Below are 26613 nucleotides of genomic sequence, written 5' to 3' on the forward strand. Positions count from 1 at the left end.
AGAGACCCAGGCTCTCTGGGCCGCACCCCCAGACCCTAAATCGTGAATGAACCACAAGGGGCCCCTCCCCCAGCTGCCCTCCTGTTCAGAGCCCGCATGGAACAGGCTGGGCAGCAGTCGGGTTAGCATTTATTGTCTGAGCAGTGCACTACGTGAAACAAAGATGTCAGCCGAGACTTGGAAGCCTGATCCGCCTGGGTCCCAGAGCTCTCCACAGGAACAGAGCGCGCGCCAGCAGGGTCCCCGGGGCCTCCGCCGCCCTCACTGGCCCGAGGCCCCATGGCTCTCCCAGGCGCAGCCTCAGAGCTACAGGACGATGAAGGGTGTGGGCTGCACCGTGCTGGTGAGAGTGGCCTCTCTGGGGACATGACCAGAGTACTTGCCCAGCTGGCCCCTGGCTTTGTCCTTGCCTCCCAGAGCTGCTGGGAAGGGCAGGTGGCGTCGGGAGACCAAAACTTCCTGCCTGGCACTCTCCGCCTCTGGGGTCTTACCTGCGTCCCCCTCGTTTGGTTGAAACATCACAGATCTGGGAGCATCCTTGCCCTCACCCACCGCCCCACCAGGCTGCTGGGTCTTTGATCCTAAAAGCCTCAGGCCACAGCCGGGAACCAGCGAACACCCCTACCTTAGTGAATGTTGGTGCCTCCTGAACATGGCAGCTCATGTCCTCACACCCCCAGGGCGAGGGCGGCTTTCTGGATGAAAAGGCCAGCAGGAAAACAATTCCTAAGACAACGAACAAGGTCCCCTCCCGCTGGGGACACGTGGGTGCCTGTGTCCAGAGTCCAGGGCCCCAGGGGGATGGAGCTGGCGTGCAAGCCTGTTCTTTGCCATGGTTTCAATCACAGCCAATGCTGTTCGCACACTTCTTGGGTGGCAGAGGGTTCGTGAGTGCCCTGAGACCCCAAAACAGCAGAGATGGAGGAGACGCCTGGCCCACGCCAGCCTCAGGTGAGAGGACCAGGTGGGGGCAGGCAGAGCTGACTGAGGGTCCCAGAGGCAGGAGCTGAGCCTGCTCATCCAGGGCACGGCAGACACAAGCGCACAGGCCCCTTCCAGAGCCTTGCACCCGGCCCCTCCCCCAGAGAACTCAGAACTACCCTGTGGCATTGGAAGCTCGGAGCCGGACATCACCAGGCCAGTCAGGAGGCCAGTCCTTCTGCAGTGGCCATTTAAGGAGTGGGTCTTCCGTGGGAGGGGCGGCTGTCACACCCTGTGGAGCAGTACCCTGCCTCCACGCTGAGGTGGCCTCGCCTGGGAGGGTGCTGGCGTGGGAACACTGCAGAAGGGAAAAGCTGGAGGCGGGACGGTCTGCCCGAGGCTGGGCACATGTGGGCTGGCGTGGGGGAGCAGCTCACGCAGGTGGGCAGAGTGGACAGCAGACGCAGGCTCTCACACTGCCCCTTGCCAGCGCCGGCCTCACCCTAGGAACTGGGGCCGTGCTCATGGGAGGCGGCTCGAGCAGCACTGAACGGGCCAGTCGGACAAAATCTGCCTGTTGCGAGGTCTGACCATGTGAGAAAGGGACATTCTAGGGAGATGCGTTAGGGGGCAGCAGCCAGAGGACAGCCAGGGTCTGTGCAGAGCTGCGTGCGGGGCGGGCAGTGCCGCGACTCAGCTGTGCCATCCTGCAGTCACTGGGCCATCTGCACCACCACGGCCCTCCAGGCTTTCTCCTTGTCAAACTCCTTCAGGGGGCTCCTGGCCACCTGTGACCCAGAGAGAACGGCGTGTAATTAGGACGCAGCTCCAGAGGGAAGTAGAGGGGCCGCCGGGCGGCAGCCAGCTCCCTCCAGATGGAGAGTGGGGAGACGAAGGCCTGCTCTGCAGGTGGGAGGGGCCCTGGGGGCCGAGGTGACCCCACGCCTCCAGACCCGGCGGGGAGACAGCACAGCTGGGTGAAACAGCAGCAACGCACCACCAGGATGAGGGGAGGGCTGGGGGATGTCGAGATCCGCTGAGACGGGCTTGGCCAGAATGTGTTCCCAGGATGCAGTGGGCACAGCGTGCACAAGGCCCTGCAGCCAGTGGTGCGCAGAGCACAGAGAGCGGGACAGGAGACGGCACAGCCAGGAGGAGCTGTGGCTGCAGGGCGTGGTGGGCAGGCACAGAGGCCCAGCTAGGTGCTAGGGGCAGGCCGGTCACTGCGCCCAGAAGCAGTGGGCAGCTTTTCCCAGGGAGGACACTGCCAGGTCTGTCAGCTCACGGGAGGAGCCTCTCGGCTGTGGGGGGCATCGGGACTGTGACCTCCAGTCAGTGGTAGGCGTGGGGAGACCACTCACCTCCCCGGCTGGGCGCTGCCTCGGGCTGGGCTGGGCGTCCCAGGATGCGTTCTGCAACCTGGCACTGACCTTGAAGTCCACACACTGGACGGCGGTGCCCGTGTTGAGGCTGCCTTGTAGCAGCAGCACCAGCAGCAGCAGCAGCAGCAGCAGGTCATAGGCCTGCAGGGGGCAGGGCGGGATGTGAGGGAGGCAACCCCGCCCGCCCCAGGCATGAGACCCCTCCAGTCAGGGGAGACCCCTCCAGTCAGGGAGACCCCTCCAGTCAGGGAAGGCCCCTCCAGTCAGAGAGACCCCTCCAGTCAGGGAAGGCCCCTCCAGTCAGAGAGACCCCTCCAGTCAGGGAGACCCCTCCAGTCAGAGAGACCCCTCCAGTCAGGGAGACCCCTCCAGTCAGGGGAGGCCCCTCCAGCCAGGGAGACCCCTCCAGCCAGGGAGACCCCTCCAGTCAGGGAAGGCCCCTCCAGTCAGGGGAGACCCCTCCAGTCAGGGAGACCCCTCCAGTCAGGGGAGACCCCTCCAGTCAGGGAGACCCCTCCAGTCAGAGAGACCCCTCCAGTCAGGGAGACCCCTCCAGTCAGGGAGACCCCTCCAGTCAGGGGAGACCCCTCCAGTCAGGGAGACCCCTCCAGTCAGGGAAGGCCCCTCCAGTCAGGGGAGACCCCTCCAGTCAGGGAGACCCCTCCAGTCAGGGAAGACCCCTCCAGTCAGGGAGACCCCTCCAGCCAGGGAGGCAGGAGCGCTGCCTCCCACCATGCGCTCACGTCTGAACCCCAGCAGCCCTGTGTGCTCTATCATTTCAACACTCTGGCTTGGTAAGTGAGGTCCATCCTGGGGTCAGTTCTGATGGTTTAGGTTTGATACACAGGCGTGGAGGGGGTTTGGGCGGGGCCTGGGTGGCCACCAGGCTCTGTGGGCGGCAGGTCTGCGAGTCTTCTCTTGGTCCTTCCCGTTCCAGCCACCACAAGGGTCAGGGGGGAGGCAGCAAGCCCGCCCTGGCCACGCCAAGACGGACGAGGCCGAAGGGACTGCCTTGCAGTTATGTGGTGGCAGGGGTCACGCTTCTGAGACGGGCAGAGAGCTCTGGAGGGCAGGGGTCCCGGGCACTGGGACCCAAACTCTCCCACAGCTCCATCCCAGCATAGCGGCAGAGAGAGGGCCCAGCTGAGCCTGGACTGAGTGAGCCGCAGGGGAGGGGCAGGAGGAGGAGCCCTGGCCTGAGCGGCAGGAAACTCCAGCACCACGGGACCACCACCGAGCCCCAGCCCTCCAGGCCATGGGCACTCTAGCAGGGCTGGCCTCGAGCATTCTGTATTATAAGAGGAAATAAAGTAGCAAACATACTAAATGTTACAGGAGGTGAGATTTTGGGAGAAAGAGAAAGATGCAAACATAAAAGCACCTAGAGTGTTCCATTTGAATTGGAAATAATATAAATTCATGATCTTTAAAATTATCCCCGATAAGGGGAGGCTGTCACATCGAGTGCCTGGGTTCCGGTTCCGGTTCCTGTTCCACTCTTGACTACGGCTTCCTGCTAAGGCAGACCAGGGAGGCAGCAGCGAGGGCTCAAGAACTTGGGCCCCTACCACCCACGTGGGAGACCCAGAGCGAGTTCCAGGTTCCCAACTTCAGCCTGGTCCAGCCCTGGCTGTGGCACGCATTTGGAGAGTGGACCAGAGATGGAGGATCTGTCTGTCTCTGTGTGTCTCTCACTACCTCCAACATCAAGAAAAAGAAAACATCTAAATACCCCCATTTCCCAGTTTGTCCACTGAGAGGGATGAAAGGCAATGATACTGACAGGAACAGGCACACGGAGCCCAGGGCTAGGGACAGAATGAGGTCCACTGGGCAGGTTCAGAGGCTGCTGGGAAAGACGGCAGCAGAGCAGGCCTCAGGGCCAGGGTCAGCTCAGCATCAGAAAACCTAAAATACTGGCCGGCACCGCGGCTCACTAGGCTAATCCTCCGCCTAGCGGCGCCGGCACACCGGGTTCTAGTCCCAGTCGGGGCGCCGGATTCTGTCCCGGTTGCCCCCCTTCCAGGCCAGCTCTCTGCTGTGGCCAGGGAGTGCAGTGGAGGATGGCCCAGGTGCTTGGGCCCTGCACCCCATGGGAGACCAGGAGAAGCACCTGGCTCCTGCCTTCGGATCAGCGCGGGGCACCAGCCGTGGCGGCCATTGGAGGGTGAACCAACGACAAAAGGAAGACCTTTCTCTCTGTCTCTCTCTCTCACTATCCACTCCACCTGTCAAAAAAAAAAAAAAAAAAAGAAAGAAAGAAAACCTAAAATACTGATGATCCCATGGATCTGTGGTGTCACTCGACAGACCTGGGGCTGTCCTCCCGTGGCATGTGTGCCTGTCCCTTCACTTCCCGGGGTGAGAGCGATTCCAGCAAGGACCACTGGGGTGGGATGCTTGCAGAGCCACAGCCCAACACCATGGGCTACAGGTGCCCGTCAGAACAAAGGACCAGAGCCATAGGTGGTGCCACCTCCCAGACACAGCCTCGGGAAGGGGAGGTGGGGCAAGAGACCGGGGTGACCAACGGGCAGACCCGGGCACGGGGCTCCCAGATCACCTGAGAACCTCGGCCGTCCTGGGTGTGACACTGGACTGCTCTCCCTTTTAGAGGTGCCAGTGTTGAAGGGCAAAGGCCACTTCCAACACTCAGCCCTCAGCACACACACAGGGTACACAAGGCAAACCCCTGCAGGGCTCAGTCTGTTCTATACGTTGGAAATTTATCATAATAAACCCTTGGGGGGAACACCATTTATAATGGGTACATAAAAAAGCAAAGTGTCTACAAAACAGCAGGTGCAGAGGGGAATAGGGCAAGTCGTGAAACTCCAGGAAAGCCGGTTCCAGCTGTGACCACACTGGGGCTCGGGTTCCAGCCATGACCACACTCGGGTCTTGGGCACAGCTCCACCACTTCTGCAGCTGATCCACAAACTCAGCTCCCACCAGACACCTGGTGTGTGTGTGGGGGGTGCTCCTCAAACTTGATGTGCCCAAGAAATCAGCTCAAGTGGAGGCTCAGGGCGGAGAAAACCCTCACCACCTGTGGAGGAGGCAGGTGGCTGTGGCGAGTCAGGCAGAACGGCCGGAGCTGGGAGGACAGAGCAGAGCTGGCCCTGCTGGCCAGTGGGGCCGTGCAGTTACCCATGGTCCACATGGAAAAGGCAGTCACACAGCACATGGGGTGCACACAGGAGCAGGCCCCGCCCAGGACACCATCCCGTTCCCCGACAGACCCCTCCTCAGACACGCGCCAAGGGCATGGTGGGGCCATCTTTCTAGAACATTCTGAATACAGGAGGGGACATACTTTTATGGCTGGCGGGTAGTCCCTGAAGATCTCCACCGTCCTCATTATGCTGGATGACAAATACCCAGAGGCTGTGAACAGCAGCGGGGCTGTGAGGCTGCTTATGGCGATCAACACCTCCACCTGGCAGAAGGCGGCAGACCGTCACGGGCTGCAGGGGCCGGCAGTACGGCCTGGCGTCAGCCCAGGGCGAGAGCCACGTGTGCCGGGCTAGCACGTGGCTCCTGCTAAGGTCTCTGCATGCAGAGCCTACACACGAGGCTCTGTTGAGAGCAGCACGGACACGGACCCCTGCCCTGCGACCTGCTCCCTGGCCTCCCCTAAAGTTCCAATGCCTCCATCAGGTCTCAGATGCCCACGGCGGAGCGTCCAGGCCCACAGGGACCACAGCCGCCAACAGCAGCCTCCAAGGTGGGCCCTGGCTTCCGCTTCCCTTCCAAGTCCCCAGGGCTTCTCCCGATTGACGGACTCAGCAGTCTGCGGCCAGCCCCAGCCTCCCCTCCCCCACACCCCAGCCCGTAGATGCATGATGCCTACCAGACACTTGCTGGGACACTCCGCGGTCACGTGACTGGCAATGGCACTTGGAAAGCACTACGAGAGGAACAAGAAGGATTTCAGGTTCCCGTGGTCAGAGTCCAGATCCGCACTGTCAGACCCAGGCCTGGGGGCGGGGCCTCCCCCAGGTCTATGCGCTCTCAAGTCCTGATTGCACCTCTTCATTAGCCTGGGGGAGACCTGCAGGAATGGCACGTCAACACCTGAGTTCTACCCCTGAGCCCCGGAATAATCTGTGCCCTCGGGTGCCTGAAGTCCAGGCCCAAGAACCCACGCAAGGCGGGGCTCTGTGTTGGGCGCAGCAGCGTCACCGCACGGCCCACACGCCAGGCCCTGTGCCGTTCCCGCGATGCTCTGTCAGAGCCCGTTGCTTCCGGGGCACGGTGGTGGTCCCACTGTGCACTGCGGCTTGCGTCTGCAGTCTAGTCTGAGGGTGCCTGTTGCCGCAGACAGCCCTACGAGGCCAGGGTTTGCGGTGGCTGCGTTTCTCCACGGCCAGACTCGGGCCCCTGGGACATCCACTCTGAGCACACGTGGCGGCGTCTGCCTGGGCGCCTCTGCACCTGTCACACCTGCTTTAAGGAAGTGACTTAATCCTCCACGCTGCAGGCAGTGGGAGGTGCTGAGCCCTGGGGGCACCCACACATGGGCCACTGCCCCTGGGGCTCCAGGAGCCCAGATTGCCAGTGACCCTGTGACCCCGTGACCCCATGTGTCTCCCACTCTGAAGTTACCCACCCTGCCGTGGGCAGTGGGGACAACGGGGGCCCTGACCTGCTGGTGGGGGTCTGTTCCTGTTCGGCGCTCTGGGGAGAAGGTGAGGGACAGAGGCAGGCTCAGAGCAGTGGGAGCCTGGGCAGCAGGGGAAACACGGGGCAGGGGAGCAGGTGAGGAGCCACAGGTGCAGAGGCCCTGAGTGGGTAGACCCGGCCCAGCTACCGGGCGACATCCGGCCAGGCCAGGAGGCTGAAGGGTCAACACAGGGCCTGAGTGGCATTTCTAAAAGGGCCTCCGCCTGCAACCGGAGCAGGGACAGGGGAAGCCACGGAGGGCGAGAGTTGGCCTGTTCAGTCCAGCGCCGTGCCCTGGACGGGAAGGAAACTCAGCCAGAGAGGTGGGGGCAGCTTCTGCAAGGGCCTAGTTCAGGAAGGGCCTTAGCCTTCAGCCTACATGGACCCCAGCTCTGTCCCTCCACCCACAGGCCTGGGCCCCTGCTGGGCCTCTGGTCATCTGGGCTCCAGCCAGGATTCAGGCAGGTCGAGCTGGTTCACTCCCCACCCAAGGGGAGCCCCACTTGGCATCCCTTGCTCGCCTCCCTGGGGCCAGCAGCCCTCTCCCAGCTGTGTCCACCTTGGAGGAGGGGCTGGGTCCAGGATGTCAAGGAGAGAGCGCTTGGTGGGTGTGGGGTGGTCCACTGGGTCTGGGGAAGGCCATGTCAAGAGGGCTGGCTGTGGGGACCAGGGTGGGACAGAACAAGGTCTTTCACTGTGAACTGGTCCTCAGGGAGCTCCAGGCCAGAACCCCAGGACTGCAGGGGCTGGCCGCACCCCTGCATGCTGCACCTTCCACTGGGACAGTGATGTGTGGGTGGCTCCCCTGCGAGTGCTGGGTCCTTGTAGCCAGCCTGGCCCTCCAGGAGGAGGCTCCGCCCCACACTGTGCCTGTTCCTGCCCCCCTCCCAGGAGTCCCAGAACTCAACCATAGCTGGCATGAGTGCCCAGGTGCACTGCTCTGAGGCCACCCCCACATCCGCAGCAGGAAGTTGAGTCCACAGCCGATGCGGTGTGACCACCCAGGCTGTAGCCATCGAGCATGGGCACAGCCTGCTCACCACTGAGTGCGCAGCTTTAAAAGGCAGGTGCCAGCCGGCACCGCGGCTCAATAGGCTAATCCTCCACCTAGTGGCACAGGCACACCGGGTTCTAGTCCCGGTCGGGGCGCCGGATTCTGTCCCGGTTGCCCCTCTTCCAGGCCAGCTCTCTGCTGTGGCCCAGGAGTGCAGTGGAGGATGGCCCAGGTGCTTGGGCCCTGCACCCCATGGGAGACCAGGAGAAGCACCTGGCTCCTGCCTTCAGATCAGTGCAGTGCGCCAGCCACAGCACGCCAGCCTCAGCAGCCATTGGAGGGTGAACCAATGGCAAAAGGAAGACCTTTCTCTGTCTCTCTCTCTCACTGTCCACTCTGCCTGTCAATTTAAATAAATAAATAAATACTTAAAAAGGCAGGTGCCAAGGCTGGTGCTGTGGTGCAGCAGGTAAAGCTACCGCCTGTCATGCCCATATGGCAGTCGGTTTGAGTCCCAGCTGCTCCACTTCTGATCCGGCTCCCTGCTAAGGCACCTGGAAGTTGTAGAGATTGGTCCAAGTGCTTAGGTCCCTGGACCCACGTGAGAGACCCAAAAGAAGCTTCTGGCTCCTGGCTTCAGTCTGGCCTAGCTCCAGCCATGGCAGCCATTTGGGGAGTGAATCAGTGGATAGAAGATCTCTGTCTCCGTCTCTGTAACTCTGCCTTTCAAATAAGATGAAAATAAATCTTAAAAAAAAAAAAAAAAAAAAAAGGCAGGTCCCTTCTCAGTAGCTTCAGCAAGAGTCCTCGTGACTCAGAGCAGTTCAGGCCAAGAGCCGCTCGATCACATGGGGGCCGGGCAGGCCGTGTGGCTGGGCTGCTGACCCCTGCGCACAGGCCCCACCTGGCCGCCAAGGGGCCGTGTGGCATGTGTCTGGAAGCACAGGGCGCAGGTGGATGGGAGCAGGCGGGCCTGCACCGCCCATGCAATGGCGTGAGGACTCAGCCACTCTGGAACCCACAAGGCACTTCGTGCAAAAGAAAGGTGCTGCCCTTTACGGAATTCAGGAAACGACACCAACTGTTAGCGATGGTTAAGAAGAAGCAGTTAACAGGTCGACCCCCGTAACGCAGAATTCTCAGATTTTCAGTGGGTATAAGCAGTGGCGCGGAGGCCTCGTCAGCTGGGGCGCTGTCACACAGCTGGTTCCCAGGGGACAGGACCTTGCACCAAGCCTGCGCTTCAGCCCTCAGCCGTGGCAGGCACCCCCTCCCGCGTGTCAGTGCACTGCGGGAGGCCAGGCTGGGACCCACCGTGTGCTCCCCGTGCAGGTGCAGCCCATGAGAGAGGGTGGGGCTGTTGGCGCCGCCTCAGTCAGTAACCAGGCCTGCTGGCTCTCGCCAGGTGACCTCTGGTTTTCAGAGTGATTGACAACCACACACAGGCATGTTTTCCTACCTGGCTCGGTGCACGCCTCCACCCTGGAAGCAACGTGCGAGACCTGCAGCTGGGCTCGGGCCTCGGGGCAGCGGCTCAGGCCACCGAGGGGCTTAAGCCCTCCACTTGCCAGCTCAATGACCTCCGACCCTGACTCTGACGTGGAGGCTTCCTTGCTGGCCATGCACCTTTAAGAAGAGGCTCGGGGTACTCACGGCCACCAGGATCCAGAAGAAGGTCACAGAGAGGTGTGGGCCCGAGACTGCGTCGTCCACGTTCAGGGCTATGACCCCCCCAAGGACAGCAGAGACCCCGGCAATCACCTCCACCACCTGGGGAGCGATGGGACGGCGTCACCCGCGGGGACCACCACACCCGCCGCGCACTGCCCTGGGGAGATGGCATGGCCCCCGCGATCCCAGGGTGCAGCGGGCAGGTGCCCACACCCAGGGCCAGGCATCCACTACCCCACACACGGCCCCGGCCTGCAGACAGGGACTTCTCCCTTCTTCTCTCTCCTGCCACAGAGGCTGACGTAGGGTGTGTGCTGGTGGAGGGTCAGAGAGGCTGCGGCTGCGGCAGACACAGGGATCACCGGGGAGGCCACACCACAGAAACACATAAATGAGGACTGGCCGTGACGCCACACATGGTGCCGCGCGGTGGGGAAGGCAGTCACGAGAGGCTCAGCCAGCGGTGTGCCGGCCTGGGACACAGGTTTGGGACAGCTGGGGAGGGCCAGCTGGCTTCTTCATGTTTGGGGGCACAAAGTCCAGGAGGGACAAATGGACCAGAGAGAGACGGCAGCCATGGGAGTGAAATGCCAGAAGCAGAGAGACCACCTGCAGATGGTGACAGGCAGTGGTGGGCGGGGACAGCAGGGACCACCTGCAGAGACAGTGACAGGCAGCGGTGGGCGGGGACAGCAGGGACCACCTGCAGAGGGAGGTGGCCACACTGACTGAAATTGCCAAGCCAGAAATCTTCCCTGGCTAAAATGATCACTTAAGAATGAGGTGCTGGGGCCGGCAGTTGGCGCAGAGGATTAAAGCCCTGGCCTGCAGTGCCAGCCTCCCATATGGGTACCGGCTCTAGTCCCGGCTGCTCCTCTTCCGATCCAGCTCTCTGCTGTGGCCTGGGATAGCAGTGGAAGATGGCCCAAGTCCTTGGGCCCCTGCACCCATAGACCCGGAAGAAGCTCCTGGCTCCTGCATTCGGATCGGCGCAGCTCTGGCCATTGCGGCCATCTCGGGAGTGAACCAGTGAATGGAAGACTTCTCTCTCTGTCTCTACCTCTCTCTGTAACTCTTTCAAATAAATGTAAAATAAATCTTAAAAAGTAAATAAATAAATAAACAGAACTAAAGTGTGAACTTAAAAAAAATGAGGTGAGGGGAACTCAGGAAAATCACACCACACACCCTTTCAGAAACCCTGCAAGGATTATGGCACAACAGGTAAAGCCATGGTCTGTGATACCAGCATCCCACATCGGCACCGGTTCCTGTCCCAGCTGCTCCACTTCCTATCCAACTGCCTGCTGATGGCCTGGGAAAAGTGGTAGAAGATGGCCTGCCACTTGAGCCCCTCCCACCCATGTGGGAGACCTGGATGAAGCTCCTGGCTCCTGGCTTTGGCCTGGCTCAGAACCAGCAGATAGAAGATTCTTCCTCTGTAACTCTTTCAAACAAATAATTTTTTTAAAAAGAGAAGAAAAAGAAACTCTGCAAGGCAATGCATTAAGAAGAGACATGGATCCAGGAGGAAGCACTGGGAGTTGAAGGGAGCAGAAGTGGAGTCTTGGGAGCAAACCCGGCTGAGGGGCAGACAGGGAGCCCCACCTCCGGTGCAAAAGCAGAGACCTGGGGTAGGCATCAGACAACAGAGCCAGGAGGGACGGTGACTACAGCCCCAACTGCCCGGAGAAAACTGTGTGATTTCTTAAAGTACCAAGAGCAGCTCCTCACACAACCACGAAGACACTTTCTTTTCTGATCCAAAATTATTTGGAAAAGGAAGGAAGATGCTTCAACCAGCTCAAAGAAGGCAGAAAGGGCAGGAAAATGGAGAACAAAGCAGACGCTGGACACAGAGCGAGTAGGTTCACGCAGGAGGCTGGAGAGAGGGCACAGAAGGCTGGACGAAAATAAGTGAGCAAGACACACGCCTGAGAACACAGCGGACAGTCGTGGCCAGATCCAGACGAAGGCCATGGATGAAGCTGAACCAGTCGATACGGATGCCACGGCCACAAGTACGCTGAAGGCTGCTGGATAAGCATGAAAACAATGAAATCCACCACGGAACAACCCAGACTGGTGTGCCACCGAAAGCGCGGGCCCCAGAACTCTGGCCCTGAGTGTGAGTCTCATCAAGTGTCTGTCCCCACAGTGTCACATGGAGACACGGCCGGCCAATCAGGAGCACCCACTCACATCAGGCCTCTCAACACATCTCCCACTCACAGAACACGTGGACCAGAACCACAGGCAAGACGTCAGGCGAGGGCACAGAAGGAGAGGGCGGCCATGGTTTACCCCCAGACCAGGGCCCTTCCAGAGCAAAGGGGCCTCCTCAGGGCTGGGGGCCCAGCCGGCACACACCCACGCCGACACTCCTGTGCCTGCACGGCACTAACTTCCACCTCAGCCCCAGCCCTGAACACGCAGCAACACCAGAACCTCTGTAGCCGGCGACCGGAACGTCCCCTGCAGACGCGGAGCAGGGCCTCGCGTGCCTTCTACACACACATCTAGTCACCCTGCGAATACGAGAAGATCTCACCCAGACTCAGCCCCTCCGTCAGTGAGACACGGACAGAGGACAAAAGGAGCAGTGCTCTTACTGAGTAGGACTTCAGGACCCGAGCAGGGAACGCCACCTCTTCCCCCGGACTGGTGCTCTCAGGAAGGGCGCCCTGCAGGGAGAGAGCCTCGTCAGCCTCCAGCAGGGGCACAGCGACAGTGGTGTGTGCGCCCGGGGGTGGGTGTGCCCCATGGATGGTGCAGATGGTGGGTGGGGCATGTACCCTTGGGGGTCAGCCATCTGGGGTTGAATCTGGCTGGCCCTGTTCTGAGATGTGGTCCCTGGGGGTCAGCCGTCTGGGGATGGATCTGGCTGGCCCTGTTCTGAGATGTGGTCCCTGGGGGTCAGCCGTCTGGGGATGGATCTGGCTGGCCCTGTTCTGAGATGTGGTCCCTGGGGGTCAGCCGTCTGGGGATGGATCTGGCTGGCCCTGAGATGTGGTCCCTGGGGGTCAGCCGTCTGGGGATGGAGCTGGCTGGCCCTGTTCTGAGATGTGGTCCCTGGGGGTCAGCCGTCTGGGGATGGAGATGGCTGGCCCTGTTCTGAGATGTGGTCCCTGGGGGTCAGCCGTCTGGGGATGGACCTAGCTGGCCCTGTTCTGAGATGTGGTCCCTGTTCTGAGGTGTGGTCCCTGGGGGTCAGCCGTCTGGGGTTGAATCTGGCTGGCCCTGTTCTGCAGTGTGGTCTTCAGGTTTCAGGAAGATGCAAATGTGGACATTTTCCTGGCACACAGAATTGGGCTTAGTTACCATAAGATATTTTCAGCAGATCTGGTGTCTCCATGACACCACTGGGGCTGAGTGCTTGATGGGGAGAAAGTGGTGTGGGGTCTTTGTCTGCACCTTCCCGAGGCCATCGGCCACTGAGCCTCTCACCCCCAGGCGCAGACTGGACCCCATGGAGGGCGCGACTCCATAGGGGGCACCCCACCCACCTTCTTCTTCCTGCGAAGTTCCTCGCTGGACCGGGCGGAGACGATCACCGTGGCTGCCATGAGGAGCTCCAACAGGAGCAGCAGGATGAGGTTGAAGTTTATCTGCCAAGGGAGGGCGCAGGTGGGTCACCTGGACGAGGCACAGCGGGCGGCCACTGTTGGGGCACGTGGCTCCGAGGACCCTCAGCTCAAAGGCCACACAAACAGGCCCCGCGGCAGGACCCGGCCGCACCGTTCTCACTTGCGCTTCACACAGAAACCTGCAGAGCAGCCCCTTGCAAAACCTCCCCACGCTGAAACACGAGGGCTTTGGGGCGTGCAGGAACTAAGCCGGCTGCCGCGTGTCTCAGAAAGGCCGCTCAGGAGACCCCGTAACCGGGCAGCAACCGGAGAACAGATTGTGAAACCAGAGGGGGGGACCCGTGTCCCTCGGTGGCGCATACGGTGCGTGTGCAAGCAGAAAGGGGGCAGAAAGGGGGCAGGACGCAGAAGTCTGGGCAGCGGGGAGACGTGGGTCGGACGCGGGAGCCACCAGCCGCAGGGGCCGAGCTTCACACGCTGCCCGGGGACGAACCCATCTGGCTAACCAAACGCACGCAGCCAGTTCAGCCTCAGTACCTTAGTGGTTGGAGGGTTAGGGTGGAGGCCGATCGCGGGTGGAGTCTGGGGGGGCCTTTGGGGGTCACTGGTTGGGATTAGGGTCCCAGGGTGGGGCCAAGGCACAGTCCTGGCAGCTTGGAGGAGACACAGCAGTGGGGAACTGCTGCTCCCTGGCTGTCTGGGGGTGTCTCTATTGGGCCATGAACCTCCAAACCGTGAGCTGAAATAAGCCTTCCTTCTCCCTAAGTGACTTCTTCCCCGCATTGTAAGTGACGAGAGCCGGCTAGCCAAGCTGATCCACAGTCTCCCCAGACAACGGAAGAACTCTGCCAGTCAGAAAAGGCTGCACTAACCACGCCTTTCACCTCCCTCCTCTGCTGCTTTCCTACCACAGGGGACCTTGCTGACTCGGGAGGCAGCCCTTCCCTGGGCGGCGAGGACTTCCCAGGCACACAGCCCCTGCCCCCACCTCCTCCCTGGGCTCGCACACTCAGGGCCACAACCCACCTGCTCTCAGCACCCCAGGGCAGGAACCAGGCCCCCCCGGGGGCAGCCCCACCCCCAGCACCCGTGGAAGTTTTTCCAGCCGGCTGTTCCTGAGCTGCTACCCTGCCTCCCCCTCCCTGCCCACCTGTGAGGACCCTGCTGCCTCCCCGTGGGTCCCATGTGTGCCGTGCCCCCTCCTCTGGGCACCTGCGACACTCGTCTCCTAGGGAATCATCACCTGATCGTCCAGCCTCACACCTGGGGAGCCCGACTTTCAAAACAGCGGCAAATGATAAGTTTGATCTGCAGGCCAGCGCCGTGGCTCACTAGGCTAATCCTCCGCCTTGCGGCGCCGGCACAGCGGGTTCTAGTCCCGGTCAGGGCACCGGATTCTGTCCCGGTTGCCCCTCTTCCAGGCCAGCCCTCTGCTGTGGCCAGGGAGTGCAGTGGAGGATGGCCCAGGTGCTTGGGCCCTGCACCCCATGGGAGACCAGGAAAAGCACCTGGCTCCTGGCTCCTGCCATCGGATCAGCGCGGTGCGCCGGCCGCAGCGCGCCGGCCGCGGCGGCCATTGGAGGGTGAACCAACGGCAAAGGAAGACCTTTCTCTCTGTCTCTCTCTCTCACTGTCCACTCTGCCTGTCCAAAAAAAAAAAAAAAAGTTTGATCTGCAAAATCCCTCCATAGCTGCCCACAGCACTGGCGGAGCACTGGTAGAACCAGCCACGCACTGGGCCACAAAGCAAGGCTGGCTAAGTTCCAAATCCATGTACTGCAGGCAGAGGGAATGGCATCAGGGGTCTGTGTCATTAGGGGAGGGTCTTTAAAAATAACTGATATCGGGGCTGGCACTGTGGCTCACTTGGTTAATCCTCCACTTGCGGCGCCGGGTTCTAGTCCAGCTGCTCCTCTTCCGGTCCAGCTCTCTGCTGTGGCCCGGGAGGGCAGTGGAGGATGGCCCAAGTGCTTGGGCCTCTGCACCCCCATGGAAAACCATGAAGAATCACCTGGCTCCTGGCTTTGGATCGGCGCAGCGCCGGCCGTACCGGCCATTTGGGGAGTGAACCAACGGAAGGAAGACCTTTCTCTCTGTCTATAACTTTGTCAAAAACAAAAAAAAAAAAACAAAAAAAAACAAAAAACTGATATGTGCTTACTCAGGCTCCTGCCCCAAATGGCCAGGCCCTTGGAAGAAGCTCTAAAGAGAGAATGGATCACAACCGGGCAGCGAAGTGGAGCAATGAGGGACCTACGACCGCACACGGTAGGGGCCACAGACGCAGCTCCCACCCAGGCCTGGAGGGGAGGGCTGCAGGAGGGAGGAGGCCTTGATAGAAGGCCAGCTCCTGGCCAACCCACTCCAAAGGGGATAAATATCCCAGGCTGTGTCTCAGGTCCCGAATGTAACCCCATGGTCCAAGCCCCATGGAGGCCAGAGAGCAAGGGTGCCCAGTGGACAGTCCATGCCAGCCACCTCCTGGATGGACAGCGGGACAGGGGAGGAACGTGGAGCTGGAGGAACAAAAAGGGAAATTTCTAAATACTTAGAAGGAAACGTTGACCAAACGGCAGGTGTGGGCTTCTGGGGCACGGCTGAGCTGGTGCTGACCGGAAACGTGCCGAGGACGAGAGTGGCTGACGGGGGAAGGGACAGGAAGTTGCCATGGGAGCAGAGAGCAAATCCACACGCAGCAGGAAGAAAAGAAGGAAAGGATGAGCTCACGATGCACACAGATACAGAATAAAAAAGAAATAAGCACAGATGGCCCGGATTAGAGATGAGGAGCTACAGCGGGAAAGCCTGGCTACCTGGGCACATTTCTGACAAACAGTAAGCAGCCTGGGGGTAGCGGTGACACCTGCACCCATATACAAGCTCCAGCTCCAGCTCCACTCCTGATTTCCGCTTCTGCTGTGCACACCCACGTGGGGGACCCAGAGTTCCAGCTGTCTGCAAGGAAGGGGTGGCACCAGTCCCATATACAGAGAAGCAGGGCCTTAGCAGGCGCCCAGGCGTATGGAGCTCAGAGAGACAGCGTCATTTTGCAGGAGGCCCAGACCTGGCTGTTATGGGCTTATTTTTTTTTTATTTATTTATTTTTTGTTATAGGCTTCTGAGTGAACCAGCGGATGGAAGATCTCTGTCTCTCAATCTGTGTGTGTGTTTCTCTGTTTCTCTTTCTCTCTTTTTCAAATAAAGATTTTTAAAAATCTAACACAAGAGTTTTTAAACGTAACACAAGAAAACTCTAACCACAATAATGGAAGACCCGCTCACCAAAGGCGTTCAGTGGGGCGATCTCCGGTGAGTTCTACCGGACTTTCCAGGAAGAGCCAGTTCTTATCGAATCAAGCTGCTCCGGAAGATGGAAAAGCTGCCCTTGAAGCCAGGCCAATCCTGCTTCCAAGGGCAGGTGAAGGGAGCAGAGGCCCACTTCACTCAGGAGCCTCGATGCACAGACCCTCACCAACCCTGGCCAGGCAGCCACTGGGGCGGAGGACGGAGACCAAGAAAACCACCTTCACACCAGAGAAGCTGGGCAGCCAGCTCACCGCATGGCCTGGCTAGAGGAGGAGGGGTCAGGGGTCACCCACACCTGCAAAGGGCACTGTCAAAGTTCCACATATATTTATGTGTTCAAAATTTTTGAAAATGTAGCAAACCAGGACTTGAAGAGAACATTTTTCTTTTTTTAAAAAAAAGATTTATTTATTTGAAAGGCAGAGTTACCGAGAGGCAGAGGCACAGAGAGAGAGAGAGAGAGAGAGAGAGGTCTTCTATCTGCAGGTTCACTCCCCAGTTGGCCGCAGCAGCCAGAGCTGGGCCGATCCGAAGCCAGGAGCCTAGAGCTTCCTCCAGGTCTCCCACCCGGGCAGGGGCCCAAGCACTTGGGCCATCTTCTATTACTTTCCCAGGCCACAGCAGGGAGCTGGATGAGAAGTGGAGCTGCCGGGACTTGATCCGGCACCCATGTGGGATGCCAGCACTGTAGGCAGCAGCTCTAGCCACTATGCCACAGCATCAGTTACATATCAAAAAGTTAGTGGCAGGGCCAGCGCTGTGGCGCAGCAGGTTAACACCCTGGCCTGCAGTGCCAGCATCCCATATGGGCGCCAGTTCAAGACCCAGCTCCACTTCTGACCCAGCTCTCTGCTATGGCCTGGGAAAGAAGTAGAAGATGGCCCAAGTCCTTGGGCCCCTGCACTCACGTGGAAGACCAGGAGGAAGCTCCTGGCTCCTGGCTTCGGATCGGCACAGCTCCAGCTGTTGCAGCCAATTGGGGAGTGAACCAACAGATGAAGTCATCTCTCTCTCTCTCTCTCTCTCTCTCTCTCTACTTCTCCTCTCTCTGTGTAACTCTGATTTTCAAATAAAATAAATAAATCTTAAAAAAAAAAGTTAGTGGCCTAGTGGTTAAGGTGCTGCTAGGGACGCCTGCATCCCATATTGGAGAGCCTGGCTCCGCTTCCAGTTCCAGCTCCTGCTAGTGCTCCCCTGGGGAAGCAGCAGACGAAGGTCAGGTAGTCGGGTCCCTGCCACACCTGACCTGAGTTGCCAGCTCCTGGCTTCAGTCTGGCCCTGCCCCAGCTGTTACAGGCATTTGGGGACTAAACCAGCAGATGGACAAATCTCTGTCTTTCAAATAAATAAGAGTTAATGGAGGTCCTCAGTGATACTCCACTGCCATGCAAGGATAAGATGAGATGCCACTGCACTGTGTGACAGTCCTGTAAAGAAAAGACATACCCTTGAGCCATCATTGTTTGCAGATGATGTGGTCAGAACACCAACACAGACCCCAGAGATCGGCAAAGGTGCCAGACACAAAATCATCTTACAGAAATCCATTTTCTTAGATTTTTTTTTAAAAAGATTTATTTGTTTGATAAGCAGAGTTACAGGGAGGCAGAGCGAGAGCAAGGGCAAGAGAGAGAGAATCTTCCAACCACAGATTCACTCCCCAGATGGTCACAAAGGTTGGAGCTGCACTGATCCAAAGCCGGGAGCCTGGAGCTTCTTCCAGGTCTCTCCACACAGGTGCAGGGGCCCAAGGACTTTGAAGAGAGCTGGATCTCTTTCCCAGGCCATTGAAGAGAGCTGGATCAGAAGTGGAGCAGTTGGGACTTGAACCGGCGCCCATATGGGATGCTGGCACTGCAGGTGGCAGCTTTACCTACTATACCACAGTACCGGTCCCCAGAAATCCATTTTAAAATGTGGGGGAAATCTAGAGGCCAGCACTGTGGCATAGTGGGTAAAGCCACCACCTACAGTGCCGGCATCCCATATGGGTGCAGGTTTAAGTCCTGACTGCTCGACTTCCCATCCAGCTCTCTGCTAATGCACCTGAGAAAGCAGCAGAGCATGGCCCAACTGCCTGGGCCCCTGCACCCAGGTGAGAGACTGGAAGAAGCTCCTGGCTCCTGGCTTCCAACCAGCTCAGCTCCGGCTATTGCAGCCATTTGGGGTGTGAACCAATGGATGGAAGGTCTCTCTTTCTCTGTCTCTCCCTCTTTCACTGTAACTCCACCTTTCAAATAAACAAAAAATAAATCTCTTTAAAAAGTGGAAAAATCTGGGGCCGGCACCGTGGCTCACTTGGGTAATCCTCTGCCTGCGGCGCCAGCATCCCATATGGGCACCAGGTTCTAGTCCCAGTTGCTCCTCTTCCAGTCCAGCTCTCTGCTGTGGCCCGGGAGGGCAGTGGAGGATGGCCCAAGTGCTTGGACCCTGCACCTGCATGGGAGACCAGGAGGAAGCACCTGGCTCCTGGCTTCGGATTGGCGCAGCTCCGGCCATAGCGGCCATTTGGGGGGTGAACCAATGGAAGGAAGACCTTTCTCTCCATCTCTCTCTCTCAGTGTCTAACTCTATCTGTCAAATAAAAAAAAAAAAGGTGGAAAAATCTGAGTAAGGTCTAACCCTACCTACACATTGTGCCAATGTCGGCTGCCAGCTGGCGACCACCTGCTCTGCTTCTGTGAGATGAGGGGTGCACAGGACCTCTGCATCATTTTTGCAAATTTTTTTTACTTAAAATATTTCAAAAATAGTTTTAAAAAACAATAGCCTCTCTACCCTAGCCATAGCCAGTCTGAAAATGTAATTTAAAAAAAATCAGCATTCTCCCCGGTAGCGAAGCTGCAAGCTGCGCAGGGGTGAGCTGCCCAGGAACACACAGCACTCAGTCCTGGAACCCCCAAAGCAGCCCGGAAGCGCAGAGGTCAACAGGGCCCCGACCTCACAGAGCGTCCGTGCGCTTCAGGTGACCGTGCAAAATCCCACTGCGGCTTCTGGGACACCTGTTCTGAGATCACTCACAATGGGAACGTCAGCGTTGCACAAAGCGAGGGGAGTGGGACAGATGATTTCTCACGTGACGCACAGCAGGGCACACCCAGGAGCATGGAGCCGGTGAGAGCCGCAGGACTTGGATCCTGCCCCGAAGCAGGAGAAAGACAGGATGTGGAAGGCACATGGGGTGGAGCCGCAAGCAGCAGCCTCCGCGGGGCCCTGGACACAAAGGTGGAGAGGCCGCGGGGCAGGAGACCAGCCTTGCTCCAGCTGCCGACACGGCTCCAGTGTCCCTGTCCTCGTCCTTGTCCTCGGAGGGTGCCTGATTCACCCTGAGGGCTCTGGGACCATCTCTCCAACCCCTGAGAGCCTGGGCCCCTCCCGGCTGTGCCCCAGGCTGGACCTGCTCCGTGGCAGGCAGCAGGTGGGGCCTGTGCTGTGGGTGACTCCAGGCTAAGCTGGTCCAAGGGTTCCTCTGCCCTGTGCCGAGACCACGCTGCCCACCAGGGAAGCTGTCCCACCATTCTTGGTGGCGGGGGACATGTCCCCAGCCTGTTCCTCAAGGAGGGGCTTCCTTCCACAGAGCCACAGGTGACGTGGTCTAACTGGACAGCAGAGTCTAGGAGAGCTGGAATTCCTGACCTCCTGCAGACTGATGCTGTCTCTCCGTGAGCTCCACACGCCTGGGCACGTGCTAAGGCCCCACGGCTTGTATATAGGACAGGTACCACCCCTTCCTTGCCCACAGAGTTGGAAGGTGGCGGAGTTCTTTCCTCACCACGAGCCACTCTTGGGTGGACTGCTCTCACTTCCGCTTAGAGGTACCACACTTGTTTCTTTCTCTCCCTCTCCCTCCCCCTCCTCCCTCTCCTTATCCCCCCCCTCCTTCACAGGCATTTCCATGGATGTATGTTCATTCCCTCTCCATTCAACAGGTAAATTCTGTGGCTACGTGCGCATGGTGCCCCTCTCCGCGTAGTGCCTTTGTCTGCAGGAGACAAGACCCTGGACTGGAACCCGACTTGCTCACTGCGATGCCCCTGGGATCCTGGGTGCAGGTGCATCCACTGGGGGTCCATCGGAGAGGAGGGCCCCACCCATGACGCTGGTTCTCGTGCGGGTCTAGGCCTCCGCTGGTGTGTCCTAACCCACTGGCTGTCTCGCAGAGCTTGTCATGGGTCGTGGACCGTCACATGTCTGACTGTAAAGTGACACCAGTGTTGAATGCACAAGGACCGTCACATGTCTGACTGTAAAGTGACACCAGTGTTGAATGCACAAACAATGGTGCTGGACACTGCGTCTCCCACCAGGCAGCCTGGCCAGTGCTCCGAGTGACGCCAGCGAGTGGGAAGGAGAGTGCCCTGCCTTGTGCCGGGTGCTCTCTCCCGCCCTCCGTCGCTTTCCTTGCCGTGGGCGCCTGGCGGGGGCATCCCTGGGATGTCTTGCGTTTTGCACAAAGCGGGAAGCTGCCTCGCTTTCTCTTTCTCCTTCCTTCCTCTCTCTCTCCCTCTCTCTCCTTTGTCTTTTTCTTCCTTTCATTCTCTTTTGAGGTCTGCCCAGGTCCTTATTTCAGTGAGCTTTCTCTCCTTGTCATGATCTAAACTGTGTGTCTCCCTCGACATGGGTGAAGTACGGCATCGTGTTACCTACCACTCGTTGTTAAGGACCATTGCAAAAGAGATATTTGAAATATTTTTGTTGATCAATAAATCTGTCCACTGGAGTCATCCAGAGTTCAACGAGATGACTCTTTTCCTCAGAAGCATAAATACATAAATACAGTGCCCAGCCTTTGTCCCACCCAAGAGCCGTGACCAGCGTTGCCATGCCCGTGTCCGTCTCTGCCGACACGGAGCGCGCCCCTCAGCAGCGCCGCGGCAGACGCTGACCACCCGCGACCACGCCCTTCCCAGGGACTCACGTTTATTGCCGACGGGTTCAGGACCAGTTTGCATCCAAACCAGATCAAGCAGGTCGTTGTGACAGCGAACGTGGCAACAAACAGTATCTGGAAGTTGGGGATCTGAAAAACAGGAGGAAGGGGTCCCTTCTCTGAATGCCAGGGACAGGAAGGGGGCAGCAAGGCAGGCTCCCTGGGGTGAGGTGGAAACCCTGGGGATGGGGGCACCGAAATCCCTTCAGCGTGGGGTGGGGACGCCTCTGGGACCCTCTTGGTGACCCAGCCACAGGCGTCTGTGGGCAGGCATAGGCACACACGGGCTTAGGGGATGGACTCACCGCATTGATGTCCCTCCTGGAAGCCACAAAGCTCACAATTGCTGAGGGGATGCACTGCAAGGAAGCCAGACAAAGTGGGCGAGGGTCCCTGAGCACCCAAGCTGGGCAGTCACAGCTATCAAACAGCGCAGCGCAGCCCGGATCCGAGTGCCTGGGACCCGCCTCTCCTCCAGCCTCCTGCTGACTCACACCTTGGGGGGCTGTAGGTGACAGCTCCCTGCCAGCCACATGGGAGACTGGGTGGAGTTCCCAGCTCCTGACTTCTGCTCAGCCCAGCCCTGACTGTTGTCGGTATTTGGGGGAGTGAGCAAGTGAATGAGAATTCTCTCTCTCTCTCTCTCTCTCTCTCTCTCTCTCTCTCTATATATATATATATATATGCCTTTTAAATCAATTACATAAACAAAAAATAGTTTTGAAATGATGTGTTAAAATTCTAAGCTTCTGGAATGATCTGAGCCGCATCAGCACGACCACATCTGCGGTCCCCTCAAGGTGCGGGACGTGCCCAGGACTTCAGCACTGTCTATTCCGAACAAAGGTCTTGTTTCCTGGAGAGCGAGGACGTTGATGCTGGAATCCGCCTTGCGGCCCTCGGAAGTGCAGGGCGGTCCAAGGCATTGCCAGCAAGAAGGCACTGCCTGTGAGGAGGGAGAAACGCTCCCTTCACACTCAGGGGTCCCAGGGCCTCAGGGGCTCTCGTCAGACCCCTGACCTCTGCGCTGTGACCCCCAAGGCCAGGAGTCAAGGCCAGGGTAGGCAATGGGGGGTGGACAGCGTGGGCTGGCCCAGGCCTGGGCTGCTCCTGTGGGCCACAGGACCCCGGGTCTGGGCAGGAGTGAAGACGGGGGCTCTGAGGGCACACAAGGGGACTGGCGGGGCAGGGGGCAGGAGAAGGCCACAGGGTCAGGGCCTGACCAGGGGCTGGACAGAGCAAGCGCACAGGCGTTTGCAGGGTGAGATTCAGCCCCAGCACACCAACGATTTTCAAAAGGAACAGATCCTCGAAGCTAAAGCCAGAGGAAGAGAGTCTGTGAGGCAGGACAGAGGCCTGTGAGTCTCAGGGCGGAGAAACTGAGCTGGCCCCGAGAGGCAGGGCGGGGACGCTGCTTACCGAGCCGGCCGCACAGCGCAGGTAGTCCATTTCTGAGGGGAACACGCTCCCCAGGTACAGCGAGCACCCCGAGGTGACAAGAAGGCAGCTCTGCAAGAGGCCGACACAGACCCGGGTTGAAACGTCTGAAGCTCAGCCCAGGGCTGCGAGGGCGAGTTGGCTGCTCTCCCTCATCTAACAGGCCATGGCCTCAACGGCAGCTGTGCCTGGGCCCTGCTGACCCGGAGGAGGACACAGCCCTGCCCCCTGGGAGCAAGCACCTCACTCTAATTTCAAGGAGGGGTGGGTGCTCCCCCAGAAAGTGCCTTCACCCCGGGACCCGCACCTTGGAGGACGCCCCAGATCTGGGAACGGGTCCTGGAAACACAGCCCCTCAGCTGCCTCTGCAGGAGCCAACAGCCAACACCTGGAAAGTGGAGTCTGGCCATAGTGGAGCCTGAGCAGCGGAGGCCCCCATGGGAGCCGGGCTGCCCCTGTGGTGTAAAATCACACCAGGGGCCAGCACCGCAGCTCACTAGGCTAATCCTCCACCTGCGGTGCCGGCACCCCCGGTTCTAGTGCCAGCTGGGGCGCCAGATTCTGTCCTGGTTGCTCCTCTTCCAGTCCAGCTCTCTGCTGTGGCCCGGGAGTGCAGCAGAGGATGGCCCAAGTGCTTAGGCCCTGCACCCGCATGGCAGACCAGGAGGAAGCACCTGGCTTCTGGCTTTGGATCAGCACAGCGCGCCAGCCATGGTGGTCATTTGGGGGGTGAACCAACGGAAAAAGGAAGACCTTTCTCTCTGTCTCTCTCTCTCACTGTCTAACTCTGCCTGTCCCTCCCCCCCCCCCAAAAAAAATCACACCAGGGTGGGTGTTTGAAGGTTCTTGGATCCTGGGATCCCAGGGTGGGGGGCAAAGGTGACATTTGGTGAGAGGACCCCCGCACCTACCTATAGGAGGAGGGCCAGGAATGGAGTGAGGCACTCTGGCCACAGGCCTGCGAGTAGGGGCCGTGGCCAGGCCAGGGTGAGGCTCCAGGAGAGTAGAACCCACTGCCCATCACCCACCAGGGGCAGGAGGGAGGTCAGAGGGTGCACCTGTCCTGCGGGTGGGCTCATGGCTGAGGGTGCAGGCAGGACCACTGCATGTGATGCAGGGGTAGCCAGGTGGCCTGGGGCTCGGGGAGAAGGGAAGCCAGGACCTGGATCCCATTCTTCAGCTCAGGGCTGTGTGGGCCCCGGAGTTCTATCCGCAGAAAGGCCAGTTCAGTGGCCTTCCTGTTGGCTATGTGCACACTTGGGACAGCACGGCCCCCCTTGATTACCCAAGTGTCCACCTGCCTGCTTAGGAAATGCCCAGGACCCCAGGAGAGTCCCTCAAATATCTGGACCTGGCCCCACCTGGTCCGGGCCTGCTGCCCAGACACGACCCTTGGCCCAGGGCTCCCACCCCAGACATGCCCCCACCCTGCTTCTGCAGGCAATGTCTTGGGCAACTCCTGGAGCCCCCAGGAGCCAAGGGCCCTGGTGACTGTGCCGGCCTCACACTGACTCTATGGGCTCTGTGGTGCCTGGCTGGCTCCTCTCCCAGGGGACACATGCAGGTGCAGAGGCCTGTGTGGGGTGGGGCAGTGGGAGGTGAGGGAGACAATGACACAGAGAACCCAGCACTGGGGACTCCAGGGGACGTAGCGGGTCACTCACCCCCATCAGCACAGAGAAGACCCGTGTCTTGTAGCTGAAGCACGAGGGCAGCCTTCTCGACAGCTGGAGGTCGCCGGGCTTGGTGTCGGGGCCGTAGCTCCCTGGGTCTGGCCGCCCCCGCTCCAGCGTGGGCATGCGGTCATAGCCCAGGTCCTCCCGGAACGGCTCCTCCCGTGTCATGGAGCTGTGGGCACCGCGACCGTGCGACACTGCGCCGAAGCAGCTCCGTCCCGGACTCTTCTCCAGAGACACGTTTTCTGTTGGCACTGGGGAGCTGCAGATGTGACGACGACGGCGGGCTTAGCGCTAAGCAAGCCCAGTCCCTCTCCAGGGAGGATGGCCCGCGGGGTCCGCGCTGGGCCAGCCGAGGCTTCCACTTCAAACCGTCACTGAGCCGGGCACTTCAGCCCCCGTTAGGGACTTGGGGACTGCAACGCCAAGTGCTGCACAGGTCATGGAGGACGTCCCCAGGGGCTTACCGTCTGTCTGCCCGCTTACCTCCACGGTCGTCCTGCCGCTGGGGGCGCGGGTCTTTGGGTGAGGGGCTTCCAGCAAGAACTATTGACACATGGAACAAAAGCTGGGCAGCCTGTGCCAAGCCGGGGCGAGGAGGATGGTTCCCTGCATTTCAATCAGCAGAAGGGCCTGGATCCCAGAAGCGTTCCCCTGGTTGCATAACCGCTGGCTCAGAGCCATCTGCCCCTGACCAGGACAGCCAGGGGCCTCTCTGGTCCCACGCAGCATGGACATCGGGCAGCAGGGTGGGCGTCTCAGGAGAAGGCAGTGCACGCCACCAGCATTCGGCAACAGGGAGCAGTTCACCCACGGTCTCACTAACCTCCTCCTCTTTTGCTGTGCCCCGGCCATGGGCTGGAGACCTCCTTCACAAGGCCACACTAACACTCACGCCCTCACACCACCGTGGCCGTCCAGCTACTTGGAATTCTGCCCCACGGGTTCCTGTGGGCAGTCCTGGTGGCCAGGCCCGCGGTAGCCTTTATTCCAGCTCACTAAGCACAGAAAAAGGACACGAATGTGTTTCAGGCAGAAACACTGGCGCCTTGACAGTTACAGCGACAGATCCTTTGTGCACATTATACAAAGGCTCAAAGGATTCCGAAATCCCAGCTCCTTAAACCACAAACCCAACAACATTGGAGCAAAGTCATCAGGCTTCAAGTTAGGGGTGTTCTGTCGCCTTCTGTGTTTCAACCAAGCAAGAGTTAGGAATGATTTTTGCAAATCGTAGCCAGTAAAATCAAGGACTTATTTTGAGTGGATTGAGAGAACTCCCAGACTTCTTTATCAACTGTCTCTGAAGAAGGGAGATGGGGTTGCTGGGGACTGGTCCAGCCACTGTGACCCCCTTCTGCGTCCTTTTTGTTTGAAGAACAATGTTAAGCGGATTTCAACATTTTTGTGCCTTATACAAGTTGCTCTCTACAAACAAGGACCAGTGAGCTTCTCTGAACCAGAGGCTGTGAGACAAACCGCTTGAGAAACGCTTTGCTGTTTGCACTGGCAACAGCAGCTTCTAGAACAACCATTCAAACTGTCTTCAAACAAACACCAACTGTTGTTCTGCCTGCTCACCCTCATGCACTACATGCTCATGCATACTACATATGCACCACACGCATACTACATATGTGCCACATACATGCACACTACACACTACATACATGCATACTACATGTGTACTACATACTCATGCATACTACACATGCACTACATACTCGTGCATACTACATATGCACCACACGCATACTACATATGTGCTACATACATGCACATTACATATGCACTACATACATGCATACTTACCACATACATGCATACTACTTACACACCACATACATGCATACTACTTACACACTACATACATGCATACTACTTACACACTAATACATGCATACTACACGTGCACTACATGCTCACGCATACTACACATGCACTACATACATGCATACTACATACACGATACATACATGCATACTACTTACACACTACATACATGCATACTACACATGCACTATATGCTCATGCATACTACACA

The 26613-nt window shown here is 58.9% G+C and overlaps 1 protein-coding gene across 3 annotated transcripts; it reads right to left on the reverse strand.

Moving 5' to 3' along the window:
• Positions 1-112: 112 nt before the first annotated feature.
• MLC1 (modulator of VRAC current 1) lies at positions 113-25483 on the reverse strand. 3 transcript variants are annotated; one of them, XM_002723225.6, is made up of 12 exons: positions 25056-25474; positions 24558-24831; positions 22876-22965; positions 21762-21815; positions 21445-21546; positions 13140-13241; positions 12246-12317; positions 9616-9732; positions 6157-6213; positions 5620-5742; positions 2283-2444; positions 113-1709 (listed from the first exon to the last, which is right to left on the reverse strand). In XM_002723225.6, the coding sequence occupies exons 2-12, from the start codon at positions 24735-24737 to the stop codon at positions 1635-1637; spliced, it is 1134 nt and encodes a 377-aa protein (XP_002723271.1). In that variant the 5' UTR covers positions 24738-24831; positions 25056-25474; the 3' UTR covers positions 113-1634. The 3 variants fall into 3 exon arrangements, with proteins under 3 accessions (XP_002723271.1, XP_089163916.1, XP_089163915.1); XM_089307790.1 differs by lacking the exon at positions 9616-9732 and having other exon boundaries at positions 25056-25479; XM_089307789.1 differs by lacking the exons at positions 113-1709; positions 2283-2444 and adding an exon at positions 5013-5425 and having other exon boundaries at positions 25056-25483.
• Positions 25484-26613: the final 1130 nt, after the last annotated feature.

Source organism: Oryctolagus cuniculus, chromosome 11 (genome assembly GCF_051225735.1).
Source record: "Oryctolagus cuniculus isolate XC-2025 breed Fujian yellow rabbit chromosome 11, ASM5122573v1, whole genome shotgun sequence".
Lineage (NCBI taxonomy): Eukaryota > Metazoa > Chordata > Mammalia > Lagomorpha > Leporidae > Oryctolagus > Oryctolagus cuniculus.

Bases quoted from the DNA above. Each gene is read 5' to 3' on its own strand.
- MLC1 (XM_002723225.6), bottom strand. From the start codon at position 24,737: ATGACACGGGAGGAGCCGTTCCGGGAGGACCTGGGCTATGACCGCATG. The intron at 22,966-24,557 runs GTGAGTGACCCG...GGCCTCTTGCAG, and splicing joins TCTTCTCTGTGCTGATGGGG to AGCTGCCTTCTTGTCACCTC. The intron at 6,214-9,615 runs GTGAGTACCCCG...TTCCTCTCGTAG, and splicing joins TCTTCTGGATCCTGGTGGCC to TGCTTTCCAAGTGCCATTGC.